At 56.7% G+C, this 17,369-nt stretch overlaps 1 protein-coding gene across 9 annotated transcripts in view; it reads right to left on the bottom strand.

Annotated features, from left to right (window-relative positions):
- PLEC (plectin) overlaps positions 1 to 17,369 on the bottom strand; it is a 60,818-nt gene that overhangs the window by 30,214 nt on the left and 13,235 nt on the right. For 3 of the 9 annotated variants that reach the window (XM_045561262.1, XM_045561263.1, XM_045561264.1), the window contains exon 1: positions 5,088 to 5,795. The exons of 4 other annotated variants lie outside the window; for them this stretch is intronic. In XM_045561262.1, the coding sequence (XP_045417218.1) occupies positions 5,088 to 5,625 (538 nt within the window). In that variant the 5' untranslated portion in view covers positions 5,626 to 5,795. Of the gene's footprint in view, positions 1 to 5,087; positions 5,796 to 8,762; positions 8,869 to 17,369 lie in introns of those variants that run through there. 2 more of the 9 variants (XM_045561277.1, XM_045561276.1) reach the window with 2 other exon arrangements.

Here is a 17,369-nt window from a genome sequence, read left to right as displayed (position 1 = left end):
AACATGACGTGCAGAGCGAGGGCGCCCAGGTTCTGTGGCCTTCTGGAGCCGGGTCTGTCCGGGTGGCGCTGTCCAACACCCCCAGGTGCCCACTGGTGATTCCAACCACACAGAACAAGGCACAGGGGCCTTGGGCTCATGTCCCATGAAGGAAAGTGGCACCCACTGTCTGACCTGCCCACACCAGGGGGTGCTCTTGGAAGCACCACTCAGGCCAAGGGACACCACTGCCCTTTCTCCCAGAGGGCCCAGCGCAGGTCACTCAACACAACACCTGGCCCTAGGGTGATAGGACAGCCTCCCCAAGGTCACACTGCCGGCCAGAGACCCTGGCAGCCCAAAATCAGGGCCCAGACAATGTGAGCAAGCGCCTACCCCACAGCACAGGGCTGCGCCTACCTACCCCAAGACTCTCTGGTTGTCCCAGGCAGGCTGGGACAGGAAAGGCCCTTCCTGGGCCAGAGAGGGACACTGTCCTGGCCCTGCCCACAACCCCAAGCAGCCCTGGTCCGTGGAAGGCCTGAGGTTGGAGGTCATGTCAGCAGGCAGGCCCTGAATATCCTGTGCTGATCTGGATCCCAGTGTACCCAGAGAAACAGGATGTGAGGACATAATCCTGCCCCCCTCTTCCCAGGAGCCAGGACCTGCTGGCCAGACCCCAGGTCAGGCTTTGGCAGACTGACAATCAAATATTTCATTTTGTGGCAGACTGACAATGGCACATCCCATTTTGTGGCACTTCCTTGGTGCCGTTGTATTGAATCCTAAGCAACTCCTGTGGAGCATCACACAGGTGAGGACCTAAGGAACAGAAAGGGAAGGAGCCCGCAGGACTCCCACAAGGCCGCAAGGGGAGCCCAGATGTGAGCCTAGGCGGTCTCTGCCTTGCGCAAAGCCTCCGCGTGCAGCAAAGGACAGCAAACTACACATGGGGTGGGATCACGAAGGGTCCGGGCCCACAGCCCAGGGCCCTGCAGCCCCATGGTTCAGAAGCTCATTTCTGAAGGAAACTGGTCTGCGGTGGCTGGCTGTGGGCAGCCAGGTGCTGGGCTAGCTCAGGCCACCAACAAGGATGGGGGACACCCACTGCCCCAAAGGCAGGCCAGCAAGGGCCCGAGTTCTGACTGAGCCGGCCAGCAGTGGACAGGGTCTTTGGCCCTTTCCCCCCACCTGGCTGTAGGAGGCTTCGGAGGAGCCTGGGTGAGAACTGGCTCCCAGAGGTAGGAGTGCCTCTGGCTGCAGTGGGCAGCCCCTCGACCACCCCACAGAGGCCTGGATATGGCCTGGGCTTTTGGGACACCCACACCACACACACCGACATCACACACAGGGGCAACTCTGATAGGGCCATGCGCATCTCTGTATTCCTGGATTCTGGCATCTGAGGGCACTAGAACTGTGGGTCTGAGGCAGAGACAGATCTGCACGGGGCAGCCCCTCCAGGGCTCCTACACAGGCTGCCAGGGAGGGCCCAGCCCCAGCAAAGGCCTGGGTCCCTCCCTCTCTCCTCTCCCCCTGCAGCCCAGTCCCTGCCTTGCCCTACCTTGGCCCAGCTGAATCAGCTCCTCCATGCTGTACCTGTCCATGGCTGCCGAGCACAGGCCAGGCCGCTCACACCAGCAGAGAGGAAGGCAAGGCAGGAAGGAGGGAAGGGGTGGGAGGCAGAGGGAGGGCTCACTCATGCCCTGGTCTCCCCGCCCAGCCCCAGCGCTAGGAACAGTGGCTCCTCCTCAGGGCCACCCTCAGTGAGCAGCCAGCGAGCAGGAGCCCAGTGTAGACCTACAGGACGGGTCAGACCAGCCCAGGCGGACCAGCCTGGGGGTGCAAGGGACCAGCCTGCCAGTAATCCCTGAGCCTTCAGGCCCCAGCCCAGTGGTCTTCCCTACTGTGCCTGCCCTGCCCAGCCCACCCCCACAGCCTTCCCTTCCCTCTGCAGGCCCCACCAGCCCAGCCCTGTCACACCACCCACCCACATTCCAGGCACCCACGTGCCCTGTGGCATTCAAGAGCCACGTGGAAGCAGAGCCTCAAACTACCCCCCAAGCCCTCCTAAGCACCCATGTCTCCCCAGCCCCCAAAGCTGGCCCCTTCCTGTGTGAGACCCCACAACCAACTCAGTCTCAGGCACTATGGCCTGACCTGGGCCAGCGTGGCACCTCCTGTCTCTGCCTCTGCCTTCCTCCTCCACACCCCTTTCCACCTAGCTGCTGCAAGACCCAACAAAAGGCAAATCTAATACCACTATAACTGCGCTTAGAAACCTGCCAGAGCTGTACAGACATACCCTGCGTGCAAAGCTAGTGATCACCACAAAAAGCTGGTCCCACCTCCAAACAGGGTGCTACATATAGCCATGAAGAAGAGCAGGGCAGCTCTACATCCACCTTCATGTCTCCTCCACAATGGAGGGTCACCCAGGGAAGTTAAGGCCTAAGTGTGTCCTCTGATGTCTACATAGGGCCCCCTGCTTAGTGGAAAATGTCTCGGCAAAGTTCATTGGGAGTCTTTTGTCTATACAATTCTCAGTTCACTCTGAATTTTGAGCCAGGGAAAATGTTACTATTCCAAACATAAATGGAATTCACATACAAAACCCACCCCAAAGGCTTGCTACCACACAAAGTCAACTCAAACTCCTTGCCGGAGGCACAGGGCCAGCCCACGTGTCCTCGCCCTGCCCTCCGGCCACAGCCCCACAGCCTCCCTCTCTCCCTCTTTCTGCTGGGCTGCTCCAGGCAGGGCAGCGCTCCTTACCCAGGCCTCAGCTCAGGGCACCTCTGCAGGGGCCTCCCTGACGGCTCCTATCACGCCTCCCAGAGCTTTCTCCTCATCCAACTCATCTGCACATATCTGGGGGTTCCCTGGGGCAGGGCTCAGTCTGGGTCTGACCCTGGCCTGAGTGTAGCTGAACAAGCAGGTGGACACCTTCCCACACGGATGTGCTCCCTGGAGGCCCACAGGGCCCCAACTCAGAGACAGCAGACCACCACGGCAGTGGGGCGGGGGACACACAGGCAGGGGCCAGGTACGGCAGGCACTCCCTACTGGCCTTGCTCTGTCCTCAGCTTCCTAGCCAGAGCTGACGGACAGAGGCAGCCCTCCCAACCAGAGCCATTTTGGTGACCAGTGCAATCACCCCACAAGCTCCTGACCTTGCCCTTCTGCCAGCCCTTCTGCCACGGAGGGGCCATGCCACGGGGAAGGACAGGGTCTATGTGGCTCATTACTTGGTCACTTTTAAAACTCTGAGAAGTGGACAGTTTTTGGTGCCATCAGAACTGCCCCAGCCTGTATGTGGAACCATCATGATCCCTGCCAATGACAGGGGCCTGGGACTTAGCCCTGGCCCTGAGCCACACCCAGCACCCAAGCCTTCACCCTCCCTCAGCCTCCTGCTCCACCCTGTGAGGTTGGGGGGGGACTGGGGGTCCTTGCCTGCTGGCCCTGACTCAGCCTGGAGCTGGAGCTCATTTCCTGTTGGAAACTGTGAGCTGCCACTGGCGGCTGTGGCTGGGAAGGGAAGACTGAGTCACCTCCTCGGGGACGGGGGTTGGGGGGGGTGCCCTCAGCTCTGCCTGCTGCGGCCACACCCAGTCCCCCCTTCCTGGCCCTTTCTGCCAACTGCTGCCCAGCTGGCCCAGCCTGGCCACGGACAAGGAAGGAAGGAAAGAAGAAAGGAGGGGCTCGCACTCACCACACCCAGGGCCCGAGGATGGGGAGACGGCTGGTCTGCCAAGTGGCTGAGAGTGGGCAGGGGCACAGGGAGAGGGGAAGCCAGGGGACCAGGGCCTGGACTACATGCCCAACCAAGCGGTTTTCGTCTCATGGCTCCTCTTGGGAGACTATGTCACCCTGCTTACAGAGGGGCTAGAGAAGCCATACCACTTGCCCGAGGCATGGGGAGAGCCAGAAGGCTGCCCTTCCCACAACCCTCACTGACCCTCCCAGATGGGCTCCCACAGAACAAGCCAGCCAGAACTGGGGTTCCTGCTCAGCACCCTGCATAAGCAGCTGTGCCCTAAGCAGCTTGGGCCTGCACCTAGGTCCCCTCACCCCATTCTCCTGGCAGGCCCCTGCCCACCCTGCTAGCCTCAGCCCAGGCCCCTTCCTCATTCCTTAGAGAACAAGTTTCTCCCCCAGTGGCAAGTCACAGAGAGAGGGGCGGAGGCCAAGCCTACCTTGTGCTGGGGGACCCGGGCTGCCCTGAGCTGGCACTGAGGGCACTGTGCTCTGGGAGTACCTGAGAGGGCTTCAGGCTGCATAGGACACATCTGCCCACCTGGGGCCTGCTTGCACAGGCACAGGGGACAGAAGGAGGCCACAGAGAAGAGACAGAATGAGGGGTCTCTGGGAAGGAGGACGGGACCTGTCCCACCCTTTGGGACCTGGTTTCTACCTGAGAGGGGCCTACCTGACTGTGCCAGAACCCACCAAGCCCTGGCCTCTGCCAACCAGAGGATTCTCCTGCCTGGGGTCTGCTTTCCTCCCCATCCCACCCAGGGCCACCCCCGACACTAGTCAAGCACCTGGTTGCTGGTGATGCCCAACACTCTCTGTGCAATACTGAACCTGAGCCAATACCTGGGGCAGGTGTCACCCCACTGTGCAGGCTCACAAAAGTGGAGCAGTTCGCCCGGGCCACACTGTCCCAAGCCAGCACCTGTTCTGCACACCCCTACCTCTCTGCAGAGGGGCCTCCAGGCAGAAAGGCCACTGGGACAGGGAGAGGAGTGACAGGCGGCAAAGGCCAAGGCAGTGCTGGGGAGAGGGGCAGGGCTGAGCCAGCAGCTGGCCCCTCAGGCCCTGTGCCCAGCCCTGGGGTACACTTGGGGATGGGCTGGCATCAGCCCACAAGCTCCTCCTTGGCTGACCCACCCCAAAGTCCTCAACCCAGAAGGAGGAGCCACATGGTTCCACTGACCAGCCCACCCAGCACCCTCAGATAGAGAAGGCGCCACCTGCTGGCATGAGCAAAACTCCTGCACATACACTGCCTGCCCTAGCCCACCAGGCCTTGGCTTGAGCGTTTGACAGCCAGAACCCCCCACTTTCTGCCCCTCATGAGCTGGGGCCAGGATGTAGCTGACCTGTGGTTGGGGCAGGCTCTGGGCCTGGTGTGGCCAGGGTCCCCAGGGTGGTGGCAGGCACCACAGGGGTTTCAGGTGTCCCTTCCTCAGGCTCCTTCCGGCGGTACACCCGCTGCTCCTCACGGGCAGGGCTCTCAGCCGGCAGTTGCCCCCGCTTGGGCAGAGGGCCCAAGGGACCCTGCACAGCCTGCACATGGGGGCTGCGGCGTGCAGGCATCACCATGGCGACAGGGCGGCGCACACGCTGCAGAGAGGCAGGTACGATCTCCGGCGGCAGGTGCAGGTACTGGCGCAGGTGGGTGATGCCTTCGTTGGTGAGGTACCAGTAAAAGTGGCGCCAGGCAAAGGTCTCCCTCACCATGCCCCGAGCCCTCAGGGAAGCCATGGCGCGCATGACCTGCAGGTTGGTGACACCGGGCACGTGGGGGTGCAGGCTGCAAGGCCGCCGGTCCTTCTTGGCCACCATCACACCCTCACGGAAGAGAACCTCGTAGATGGCCCGCAACTGGTCCAGCGGCAGGAGCATGCCAGCCACCATGGTTGCAGGGGAGCCGGGTGTGCCCACGGGCAAGGGCGGCCAGCAGGGCACAGAGAGGAGGCCTGAGGAGGCTCCCTCAGCACAGGGTGCAACAGAGGCCCGCTGCAGGGCAGGCAGGCTCAGGCACGGGCTCTGGGACGGCGTGGCTTGCGGCGCCTGGCTCCCTGGCTCTTTCGATTCCAGCCGGCACTGCTGCCTGCCTGACCGCCTGTGCGAGCCTCCCGCCTGCCCGCCCTCCAGGACGCTGGGCCAGCCCCCTCTGACTCAGCAGCATGGGCGGCCCCTCCCACCCACAGCCAACAGGGCCCCTCATGGACTCAGGGGCACCTCAAGGCAGCTGCCACCCCCACGGCTGCTGCCCCTTTCCCCTCCCAGGCCCCACGGCACCAACATCAGAAATTACATCAGTTTCTAAACACTTCCTTCAAGGTTCCTAAGATTATGGAGGTGGTGGGGAACAGGGAGTAGATATAAACCAAGAATCTATAAAAAAAAGGTGGCAGATTGAGTGGGGGGACAGGGAGGGGTCCTCAGGCCAGGGAGCCCACCACGGATGTGACTCCAGGGCATCGTGGCTTCACACAGCTCTAAAGAGGGGGCACTTGAAGTCTGAGGGAGGACATGGGAAGAAGCTGGGCCTTGGGGGGCAGAAATCTGAGGGGGCAGCAGAGGGTACTGCTGGAGCACGTGGACAGGCAGGCTGCAGGCAGCCCTGCTGCTGTCCGTCAGACAGGCAAAGGGACAGAGCCCCCACCTCCAAAGGCTGAGCCTGGAGGCAATAGCCACTGATTTAACACTTCCCCTTCTAGGCCAGATTAGGGATGGCTCAGAAACACCGCAGCCACTCTGAGCCCAGAGCATGCTGAGAAGAGCATAAGGTGGGGCTCTGACTGGGGCCTCTACCCACCCCCAGCCCAGGCCAGCTGTCAGAGGCCAGAGACTCCGGCTGCTGCAGGAAATCAAAGTCACCCAGTCCCTACCGCCCACACAGACTCCCACCTTGGGCACAGAGAGTGCCAGCCTGTGGTCTAGCTAGACAGATTAAGGTGAGAAGCATACCACAGCAGGAGAGAGTCAGGGGCCCAAGGGAAAGGAAGAGGAAATGGCCCTGTAAGGCCCTAGGAGTCTGGCCCAGCCACACCCGTCACCACCCCCAGCCCCCACAACTGAGGGTCCAACCATGGATAGCCGGGGCCTCACCCAACACCCCAACTCGCCCATGCTGTGCCCCATCAACCCCCAACCGGATTCGTGCTCTCCACAAGCTGACACACCCATTCCCACCAAGCAGGGCTAGCCCAGGAACTGATTATAAATAGGGCGGGGGTGGGGGATCTCGAGGTGGGAGGTACTGGCCAGCCGGCAGGCAGGCGGCCAAGGAGCAGCTAGTGGGGGCGGGTTTATGGGGCCGTCGCCATGGCGCCACGGTGCAGGCTCCACACACACACACACACACACACACACACACACACACACACGAAACCCTGAAGGCTGTTGCTCCCAAAGCCTGCCTGCCAGGACACTCACTGCAGCGCACACACACACACACACACACACACACACACGAAACCCTGAAGGCTGTTGCTCCCAAAGCCTGCCTGCCAGGACACTCACTGCAGCACACACACACACACACACACACACACACACACACACACGAAACCCTGAAGGCTGTTGCTCCCAAAGCCTGCCTGCCAGGACACTCACTGCAGCGCACACACACACACACACACACACACACACACACACACACACACACGAAACCCTGAAGGCTGTTGCTCCCAAAGCCTGCCTGCCAGGACACTCACTGCAGCACTGACACCACTCTCCCTCCCCTCCAGCCAGGCCCATGCAGGAATGGGGGGCCAGCCCCTTGAGACCTCTAGGAGGATGCAGTGCCACCTCAAGGGACACCCAGAGACAGACAGGCAGCGGCCATGCACCATCAGCCCCGCAGTGCCTGTAGACCCTCCACACCACCAGGGCTGGGCTTGGAAACCTACAACAGCAGGGATCCAGGTCTCCCTCAGTCCAGCAGCACAGTCCAGCCCTGTGCCCACATAAGTTCCTTTTCTCTCAGCCTGTCCCTCAGCCCCCTACACACTGACTCCCTGCACTCCCCCCATGCCCACCCCATACATCCATACCATCTTCCCAGTATGATTCCCTAACCTAACCCCCAAATTTCCAATGCCCCATGAAACCAACCCATGGCCCCTATACTATCCCAAAATGGTCCCAAGCCACACCCAAGGTCCCTAAGCACTTGGGCCTAAGGTCTCTCCTCCTATACAGCCCTGTATGGGCCCCTAACCCCCAGGTGTCTCTCCCCCTGCCAACCCCAGGCAGGAGAGGGCAGCAGCTACAGGCTCCAAAGAAAGGGGGCGGGGCTCGGTGGGGTCCCTCCCACGAGCCCAGGCGCCTGCAGGCATGGGGGGAGCAGGGAGGAGTGGAGCAGAATGTTCCACCACCCCGCCAGCTCTGATACACGCCCCCTGCGGTACACGCCCCTGCGGCACACCCCCCTCTCCCTCCACCACCTTCCAGGGTCCAGGCGTCCCCCTAGGTCAACAGGGCGGGAAGACGTCCGCTCCTTGCCCCGCCCCCACCCTGCAGTAGCTGATTCAGCACTAGGAGGGCCAGGGTGTGGGCTGGGCCGCCCCCTCCTCTCCCCTCCCCCACTCCAGGCCCCCTTCAGGTTTCCAGGGCAACCAGTCAGGGCTCTTGGGCAGCCCCCAGCTCCCCCCCACCCCAGGACAAAGAGCCACATTGTAGACTTGCCGGGGGGCCAGCCCGCCGGCGCCTCTGCACAGTGACCCCCAAGCCCTACCCTGCGCCTCAAGCTATCCAGGAGGAAGGGGCGTCCCACTGGAAAGGCTGAGCTCCCACCGACCCTGGCCGCACCCCCGACACTCCCCGCAAAGCTGCAGACCTGCCTCTGGAGCCCGCCCAGGGAAGACACCGCACCAGGTGGAGCCTGGTGAGGATGAGCTTGGGGTCTCCCGCGGCTCCAGCTCAGCGCCCCACAGTTGCTCCTGGGGTGGCCGACCCTGACCGCCACCCTGCGGAGGCTGCACTCAGCTAGAGGTCACTGCGTGGTCCGCGCCCCCCAGCTCGGGCCCAGTCCCGGACCCCACCTTTGAGGGAGCTGATCTCATGCTGGATGGCTCGTGAGGGGTCCATATCGGCTCTGGGGGACTGAGAGCGGCTTTGCCGCCGCCACGCGGAGTCCAGCCCCGCACTGCACTGCCCGGGCCAGCGCCGCAGCCTGAGGAGGAGCCCGGAGGTGCGGGGCAGGGCTTGCTGGCCAGGGGCGGGGCTTCGGCTAATCAATGCGCCGCACAGGGCTGTCCCGGGCGCATGCTCCCGGCCAGGCACCGCCCCACCCCTCCTTCCTAGACTGTTTTTCTGGGGCATGGGACCTGGCTAACTCCAGCGGGACCACCAGGCTACCAGGCCGGATCCAGGCGCGCTCAGACGGCCCACCTCACAGTCCCCTACCTCTACTGCCATGCCTGCAGGACGCATGTGCAAGGGCCTGTCCGTGGCCTCAAAGACCCCGCCACCCACTCCCTGCAGGAGACACCCACGGACCTCCCAATGACCTCCTCAACCAGCCCCTCTCCAGGGCTGGGGCTGGGGGGCTGTCTGCAGTCATGCCCCCAGGACCAAGGACAAGCCACGATTCACCAAGAGGAGAGGCCACTTCCTCACTTCCCACACCTGAACGGCAGCGCCCCTTCCCTGTGCCCTCTCCCCTGGTTTCCGTGAGCCCTTCACCAACATGCTCCCTGGGTCACTTCACCAAGTTCTATGGCTCAAGATGCTCTCTATACTCCCAAAATGACATGTCCCTCCAGGCTCCCACCTGCACCCTAGCTGCTGCCACTCAGCAAATCCCAACTAAGCTGGCCTTAGAATGACCTTGTCTTCCCAGCTTCGTGGGTATCCCACCATCCACCACCCAGTGGCTCAGGCCAAAACCCTGGATCATCACCCCACACAGCCAGCCCCACAGGTCCTCTTGGCTCCACCTGCCAGTCTGTCCACTTGTCACCATCTCCATTGCCACCAGGATGACACAGCGGCTCCTTGCAGGGTCCCACCTCCACACCTCCACACCTCCCCACCACCACTGGGGACCCTAGGCAGCTGCTCTTGATCTAACCCCAATCGCTGACAGGGCAGCTGGTGGGGAGTGGAGTGTTTCACTGCCTGCCTCCTGGGGACAATGTGAGACCAGTTCTGCTCACTCACTGTGCTGCAGGAAGACATAAAGGAACATGTAGGGCATGCCCACACCACGGCACTCCTTCAGCATCAGCACCCAGACTGTGCTCTACCCTGGCCCTCTGTGCTGGGCAGTGGAGGGCAAGATAGTCTCCATGGGAAGTGGCCAGCCTGCCTCAGTCTCCAGCCAGGCCCTTCCTCTGACCTCACCTGACAGCACCTGCCCAGCCAGGCCACCTCCTGTGGGTGCCTACCCTTTCTGCAGGCAGGCGGCTGTGTGCCAGGTTGGGCTGGGGTGGAGACGTGGTAGTGGCACAGGAGTGCACAGGCAGCACCTGCAGGTACAGGCTAATGGGCAAAGCAGTGGCCAGTGCCAGCCCCAGGCTGGAGACTAGCAGCTCTGGGCTTCTTGTTCCCATTCCTGCCCTCCCTGGGACTTAAGCAGCCCAGGCCAGGGTGGGTCTAAGGAAACACCAGTTGCCAAACTGGGGGTAGGTGAATGGTAAACTGAGAAATTAAAACAGAATTTTTTGACTCCTTACACCCAAATTCCTAGTTACTTTTTACTAAGCTACTTCTGGATAAACCTAAACTTGGTCTGCAAGTGAACAGTACTTCCTTATTAAACTCAAATGAAACTAATAGGTATTTATATAAGCAGATCTAAAAACTATGGAAAAGCTCATATGTTTAAAAAAAATCAGCGCTGGTTCTATTTTTTTAATTGCATAAAATTGAACTTCATAAGATCCTGGTTTGAAGCTAATGAAAAAGTGAAGGCAGAAACTGTTCAGAGAAGGGATGCCCCAGGTTTCCATGCACTGACCTTGCCTGTAACGTGCCCCTCCAGTTGAGCTGCCCACATGTGAACAGCCACCTGCATGCAACCAAGGGTCTCTTAGACAAGCTCTGGCAGCTTGAAGGTCTAGTGAAGGTGTCCCTGAGATGGCCCTGCTCAGCCTGCCTGGAACTGTGGCTACACAGTGCAGCCTTTGAAGTGGCAGCAGCTACAGGACCCTGGGAAAGGCTCTGCAGGGCATGTGGGAGCTGGCTCCTCGGTTCTTTCTTAGCACAGGCTTCCCAGGCGAAAGGGCAGCTAAGTGGGGATGGAAAGACAGGCTGCAGTTAGCCAGCAAAGGAAGAGAGGTTGCACCTGCAAAGGCCCTGACTGAGGCAAGAGAAAGGAAGTCCAGCCAACACCAAAGAATGTAGGGGTGGCTACAGCCAGGAGGGGGCAGCTGGAGACAGAGCTACAGTCAGATTTCAGCAGGACAGGCAGGTCCCAGGCTGGCAATGGAGAAGGGCCTAGAGGTGAGAGATTTAGGCAGGGTTGGGGGAAAGGGAGCAGGTGTAGAGGAAACTGGATGCCCCTGGTTACCCAGCTCTGGTGAGTGAGAAGCAAAGCCCCTGACCCTTCACTACAGCACTCAACTTTTCCTAGCCTTACTGCCCAGGAAATTTCATTGCTCTGACCCCTGGTAACCAAACCATGGGTCACAAATAAGTTTGACTGAAAAAGTATGTGGGTCTATCAGTTGGGGAAACCCCCAGTGGGAGGGCTGACCACCAGATGCAGCAGCAGAACCCTCAGCCTCCAGCTTGTGTTCTGGCCACCTGGGGGCCTCTCCAGAGGGTGGGAAGTCTGGCCCAGCACAGCTCCCCCTTGCCCAACTAGGGTCCCACCAGGTCACCTGGGCCAGGGACCTACACCCTGAGCAAGGCCAAACCCTCTCAAAGCTTTCTGCAGATTCCAGGAGGCAGCTCACACCCTTTGGACCCTAGAACCTGAGCCAAGCCCAGATACCACAGACAGGCTCTCCCTCCTTCCCAGCCCCTCTATCTGGGCACAAAGCAACCCCCTCTTCATAAGTCCCCTAGACCCTGGTACCCTTGGCTAGGCTCAGGCCAATGAGAGGGGGCCCTGACTCTGCCCTACATACCGCACATGCACGTAGGATGGTCCCACTTCTGAGGCCCTGCCAACCACCACCCTGCCTGCCCTCAGCTTTTCGCCCCCCCCCCCAGGGCCCCTCATCTTCACACCTTCCCTCATCCCCATGGCAGCCAGCCCTGCTGGAGCTCACTGGTAGTGGTGGAGCAGGCCAGTGGGCAGGTGATCTGGGTGGTCCTGTGCAGGGATGACCTCTGATAGCTGGAGACTCTGCCAGCAGACACTTTGCACTCAGGGACCCCCATGATAGCCCAAGGGAGACCAAGCCGAGTGAGAACCCACCACAGACTGTTCCTGCAGGTGACATTCTCTCCTGACATACGGATCCCTGCTGTGCTCCCTGCCTGTACATGCTCAGGACCACAGGAGCCAACCCCCTTGTACCACTAGCCCTGCAGCCCTGGCCCAGCACCAGCCTTCATCTCTGAGAACCTGCCGGACAGGGGTGGGAGAGAAGCCTTCCTCCAACGGGGAGGCCACCCCTGTGCTGGCCAGCCACCTTGGGGGCTCCTGGGACCTGGGTGCAGGTCCGCCACACTGCTGGGTGGGGTGCCTGCCAGGGCTCCTGGTGGCTCAATGAGGGCCCAGGATGCAGAGATTACCCCATCTACCTCTCTGCCTTTGCAGCCTAGTACAAGAGTATCATGAGACCAGAGGCCTACCAGAGACCTATTTGGGGGGAAGGTCTTGGGTCCCACCCACACATCCCACCCATTGGGAGGCTCTTATCATTCCTAAACATCTCTCAAACCCATCCTCTTCCCACTGTGTCCGCCACCACCCCGGGCCTGGCCACCACCTTGCTCACCTCAAGGACAGTGGTGGCCTCCTCACTGCCCCTACCCCCTCCTCCTCCAAGCACTGGGCACACAGCAGCCAGGGGCTTTTAAAGCACAAGCTAGGTCCCGCCACAGCCCTGCCACCACGCCTCCTTGCGGCCGTCCCTCCTCACAGGGATCTTCTCTGCTGTGGCACGGTGGACCCCATCTCTAGGCCTCAGCAGAAAGGCATCCAGCAGGAATGGCACCAATGCTGAGACACTTGCGTGGGCCCCTGAGGTGGCTGTCTCACCCCAGCACTGGACACAAAGGTGTGTCACACAGGAAACATGGGGTGAAAGACTAAATGAATTCTTTTTTTGTTTTGTTTTTCTTATTTTTGCAACTCTCAACACCTGGATAAATGAATTCTTAGAGTTCAAGGATGATGTACATCCCAGGAACTCTTAATATAGTTACTTCACTAGTAGATTAAAGGAGAACACCTGTATATTGATCTCAAAAATGCTGAAAATTCATTTGATAAAAATCAATCAGCACTTCTGATTTTTTAAAATGGACCAGTAACTGAGGAAAGACAGTGCACTTGTTAACATGAGAACGTCTTTTGAAGGCCACCACAGCATCCTCCCAGAGGCAACAGGCCTCTCAAGGCCCATGAGGGTGTGTGAACATGAAAGGAGACAGCACCGGCTTGGCTCTCATCCCAGCACCAGAGCACGGTAAAGCATTTATACATGTCAGCGCTGCTCCTAAGGGCACCTACACAAACTCAACTCACCACTCATTAGAACTAACAAAGGAGGTCATTGAAGGGGCTGGCTTCAAATACATTTTTAAAAGAACCAAGAGATTTCTTATAGGCCAGCAATAACTTGTTAGGAAAACACAACAGGAAAAACTCTTCATCAGCAGTGCAAGAAACAAAATACTCTAGAATAAGATAAACAACAATTGGTCAGAACTTAAGCATGGAAAGCCCTAGTACATAAAGCCCCAGCTCCATGAGGAGAATCAGGTTCCTGAATGCAGAGGTCCAACCTCATAGACACCAACGCTCCGCAAGTTAACCTATGTGCTAACACCACTGCAGTTCTGCCCGGCCCTCCTGCTGGCTCCGTGAGAAGACTCCATTAATAATTGCCCCATTTACTCACTTACACAATTCCACATCAGACTGGCGAGGTTCCATTGTCTGAAGCTATGGCAGGTGCGAGGAGTCGGCCTCACAGGCACTACCTGGGGGGATTCAACTGCGATACCTAACAAGCTTCTTAGAAATTATTTTTAAAATTTTGTTTGAATAGAAAATATTCATGTGAATCAAACATCACAGGTATAAAGTGCAAAGTCTCCTTCCCAGCCTGAACCCTTCCCACCCACACACACAGTGAAAATCACTGTTAGTGGCTTCCTGTTTACTCCTCCAGAATTTCTTTATGGAAAAATAAAGCAAATACAAATGTGATTCTTGGCTTCCCCCATTTAACACAAATGGTGACATCTAATGTGCACCCTCTGCCCTGGCTTCTCTGTCGACCCCACCCCTTGGAAGTCACCACTCTGCACATGGACCCACCCACCCAGCTCCTACAGTGCGAGGTGCTCAGGATGGCGCCCCTGTCTTCTGCTTGTTCACACCCTGTGTCTAGAGATCTGACAGACACTTTCACTGGCCTGGTTCCCACAACTTCACCAGCAGAATCCAGAAATCCAGATTTTTGGATTTTTGCTAATATGATAGGAGAAAAATGATATCTTGGTGTTAATAAAGCTTAAATTTTAAAAACCATTTGACCCAGAAATTCTATTTTAAGAACTGTCATAGACATGCACAATGATCCAGCTACAAAGCTGTTTACTGCAGCAGTTTCTAATACCAAAAAAACAAAAATAATGTTCCATGAGAAGGAATTGATTTAAATATTACATGGTTACCGTATGAAGGAATATAATATTGTAAATTGATGTCATAGAAAGATGTCCATGTTGTATCATTAAGTAAAAAGAAGTTACATATGTCTAAAATACTTTATAACATTGAATTATGAAATTACAAATAAATTTAAAAATACGAAAAAGTGCTGTGCACACTTCTTTTTTTTTTTTTTTTGAGACAGAGTCTCGCTTTGTTGCCCGGGCTAGAGTGAGTGCCGTGGCGTCAGCCTAGCTCACAGCAACCTCAAATTCCTGGGCTTAAGGGATCCTACTGCCTCAGCCTCCCAAGTACCTGGGACTATAGGCATGCGCCACCATGCCCGGCTAATTTTTTCTCTATATATTTTTAGTTGGCCAGATAATTTCTTTCATTTTTAGTAGAGACGAGGTCTCACTCTTGCTCAGGCTGGTCTCGAACTCCTGACCTTGAGCGATCCACCCGCCTCGGCCTCCCAGAGTGCTAGGATTACAGGCGTGAGCCACCGCGCCCCGTCGCTGTGCACACTTTTTAAAACAAGCACACAACATATCAATCAACCATTGCAGAATGACTTGGGATGGGGGTTAAATGGTAGCCCACAAAAAAATATGCCCATATCCCTAGAACTCTACTTGCAAGTAGGGTCTTTGCAGATGTAATTAAGTTAAAGGTCTCGAGATGGATCATCCTGGACTATCTGGATGGGCACTAGATCTCAAAGTGTCCTTGGAAAAGACAGAGGAGGAGAGATACACGGAGGCAGGATTATAGTGATGCAGCCATGACCCAGGGAATGGGAGAACCAGAGAGGCAAAGCAGGCTCTTCCCAAGAGCCTTTAGAGAAAGTACGGACCTGCTGACACCTGGATTTTGGACTTTTGGCCTCCAGAACTGTGAGAAAATAAATCTTGGTTTTTTAGACCACTCTGTTTGTGATAATTTGTTATGGCAACCACAAGAAATTAATACAGATGTTACCAGGAGTGGGGTGCTACTGTGACAAATACCTCAAATGTGGAAGTGGCCTTAGAATTGGGTATTGAACAGAGGCTGGAGAACTTTGAGGCACATGATAGAAAAAGCCTAGATTACCTGACCAGACAGTTTGGTGGAAATATGGATGTTGGTTACACATGTTGCTAGTGAGGCCTTAGAAGGAAACCACGAACATATTATTGGAAATTGGGGGATAGGTGAGCCTTGTCAGATAGCAGCAAAGGCTTGGCTGAATTGTGTTCTACTGTTGGGTACAAAGTAGAATTGTAAGCAATGCACTTGGGTTTTTAGCTAAAGAGATTTCCAAGCAAAGTGTAGAAGGTGTGGCTTGGCTGCTTCTTTCTGCTTACAGTGAAGTGCAGGAAGAAAGAGATAAACTGGGGAAGGAACTGTTAAGCAAAACGGAACCAACACTTGTGATTTGGGAAATTTGAGGCCTATTCAGATTGCAAAAGATGGTAATGTTGGGAGGTTCACTGTTAGGAAAGTGTGCTTTGGAGAGAGAGACACAAGTGTGACTGCACAGCCTTTCAATCAACAGATCAGGCGCATGACTCCTGGGTCCATTCAACCAACTCAGCAGAAGCCAGGACTACAGATGAGATTATCCAGGAAAGATCAGTGGTGAGCCCACCTATCTAATGGCCTGGCTCCCTGTGACATACAAGGGAGACCCACAAGTTCTATGAGAATGTTGTATCAGCAGAAACACTGCCAGCTTGTACTGAAGAGGACAGAGCAGGATGAAATGAAGGAAGGTGTTGGACTTCTGAGACTCTACAGGCAAGAAACAGGGTGACAGAACTAGTCAGCTGCAAACATGTGATACCCTTCAAGAAAAAAGGAAGAATGACTTCAGGAGCAGAGCCTCAGGCCCAGAGGGGTGGAGCCATGCATGGGTGCAGAGGCAGAGGCCAGCAGAGCTACAGGTGCAGAGAGTGGAGCACTGTGCCACAGAAACTCTTCTGTATTCCCAGGCCCTGAAACCTAAAGGAATTTGTCCTGCTGGATTTCAGATGTGCTTGGGACTGGTGACCCCTTTATTCTTTCTCATTTCTCCCTTTAGAAATGGGAATATCCAGTCAATGCCCAACATTGTAATTTGGAAGTATACAGCTTACTTTTTAGTTTTACAAAGATGGAGAAGAATTTTGTCCCAGTCTGGGCTCTACGCAGAGCCTCAGCCATACCTGATTTAGACAATTTATGTGATGAGATTTGGTTCTTTGGGGGCATGGCCAGAAAGGCACCCATCATGCAACACATGTTTGTGGGGAACCTGGGGCCAACCATTTGTAAACAACCTGCTTCTGGGTCAGGGTTTTGTACATAGCAGAGCAGCTCCCTCACTAAAATTTTCGACTTAGAGGGTATGCTATAAGTGGAGACTTTTGGGGATGTCAGGAGAAGGTGAATGTATTTTGGACATGGGACAGACATCAATTTTGGGAGGCCAGAGGGCAGACTGTAGTGGATTGAATGGAGGCCCCCAAAAGATATGTCTACATCTAAATCCCTGGAACCCACAAATGTTACCTTATTTGGAGAAAAGGGTATTTGCAAATGTAAGTAAGATAAATATCTTGAGATGAGGATCATCCTAGATTACTCAGGTGGGGCCCTAAAACCTATGACAAGTGTCTTTACAAGAAGTGGAAGAGAAGCCACAGGACAGAAGGCCATGGGAAGATGGAGGTAGATATTGGAATGATACAGCCACAAGCCAAGGTACACCAAGGGCCACTAGAAACTAGGAGAGGCAAGGAAGAGCATCTGCCCCAGAGAGCATCGGAGGGAGTGTGGTCCTGCCAATGTCCTGACTGTGAATGTGTGGCCTCCAGAACTGTGAGAGAGCACACTCCTATTGTTC

Source organism: Lemur catta, chromosome 9, assembly GCF_020740605.2.
Source record: "Lemur catta isolate mLemCat1 chromosome 9, mLemCat1.pri, whole genome shotgun sequence".
NCBI classification, from domain to species: domain Eukaryota; kingdom Metazoa; phylum Chordata; class Mammalia; order Primates; family Lemuridae; genus Lemur; species Lemur catta.
The sequence above is the reverse complement of the archived record's forward strand: the minus strand, read 5'-3'. Positions and strand labels throughout refer to the sequence as shown.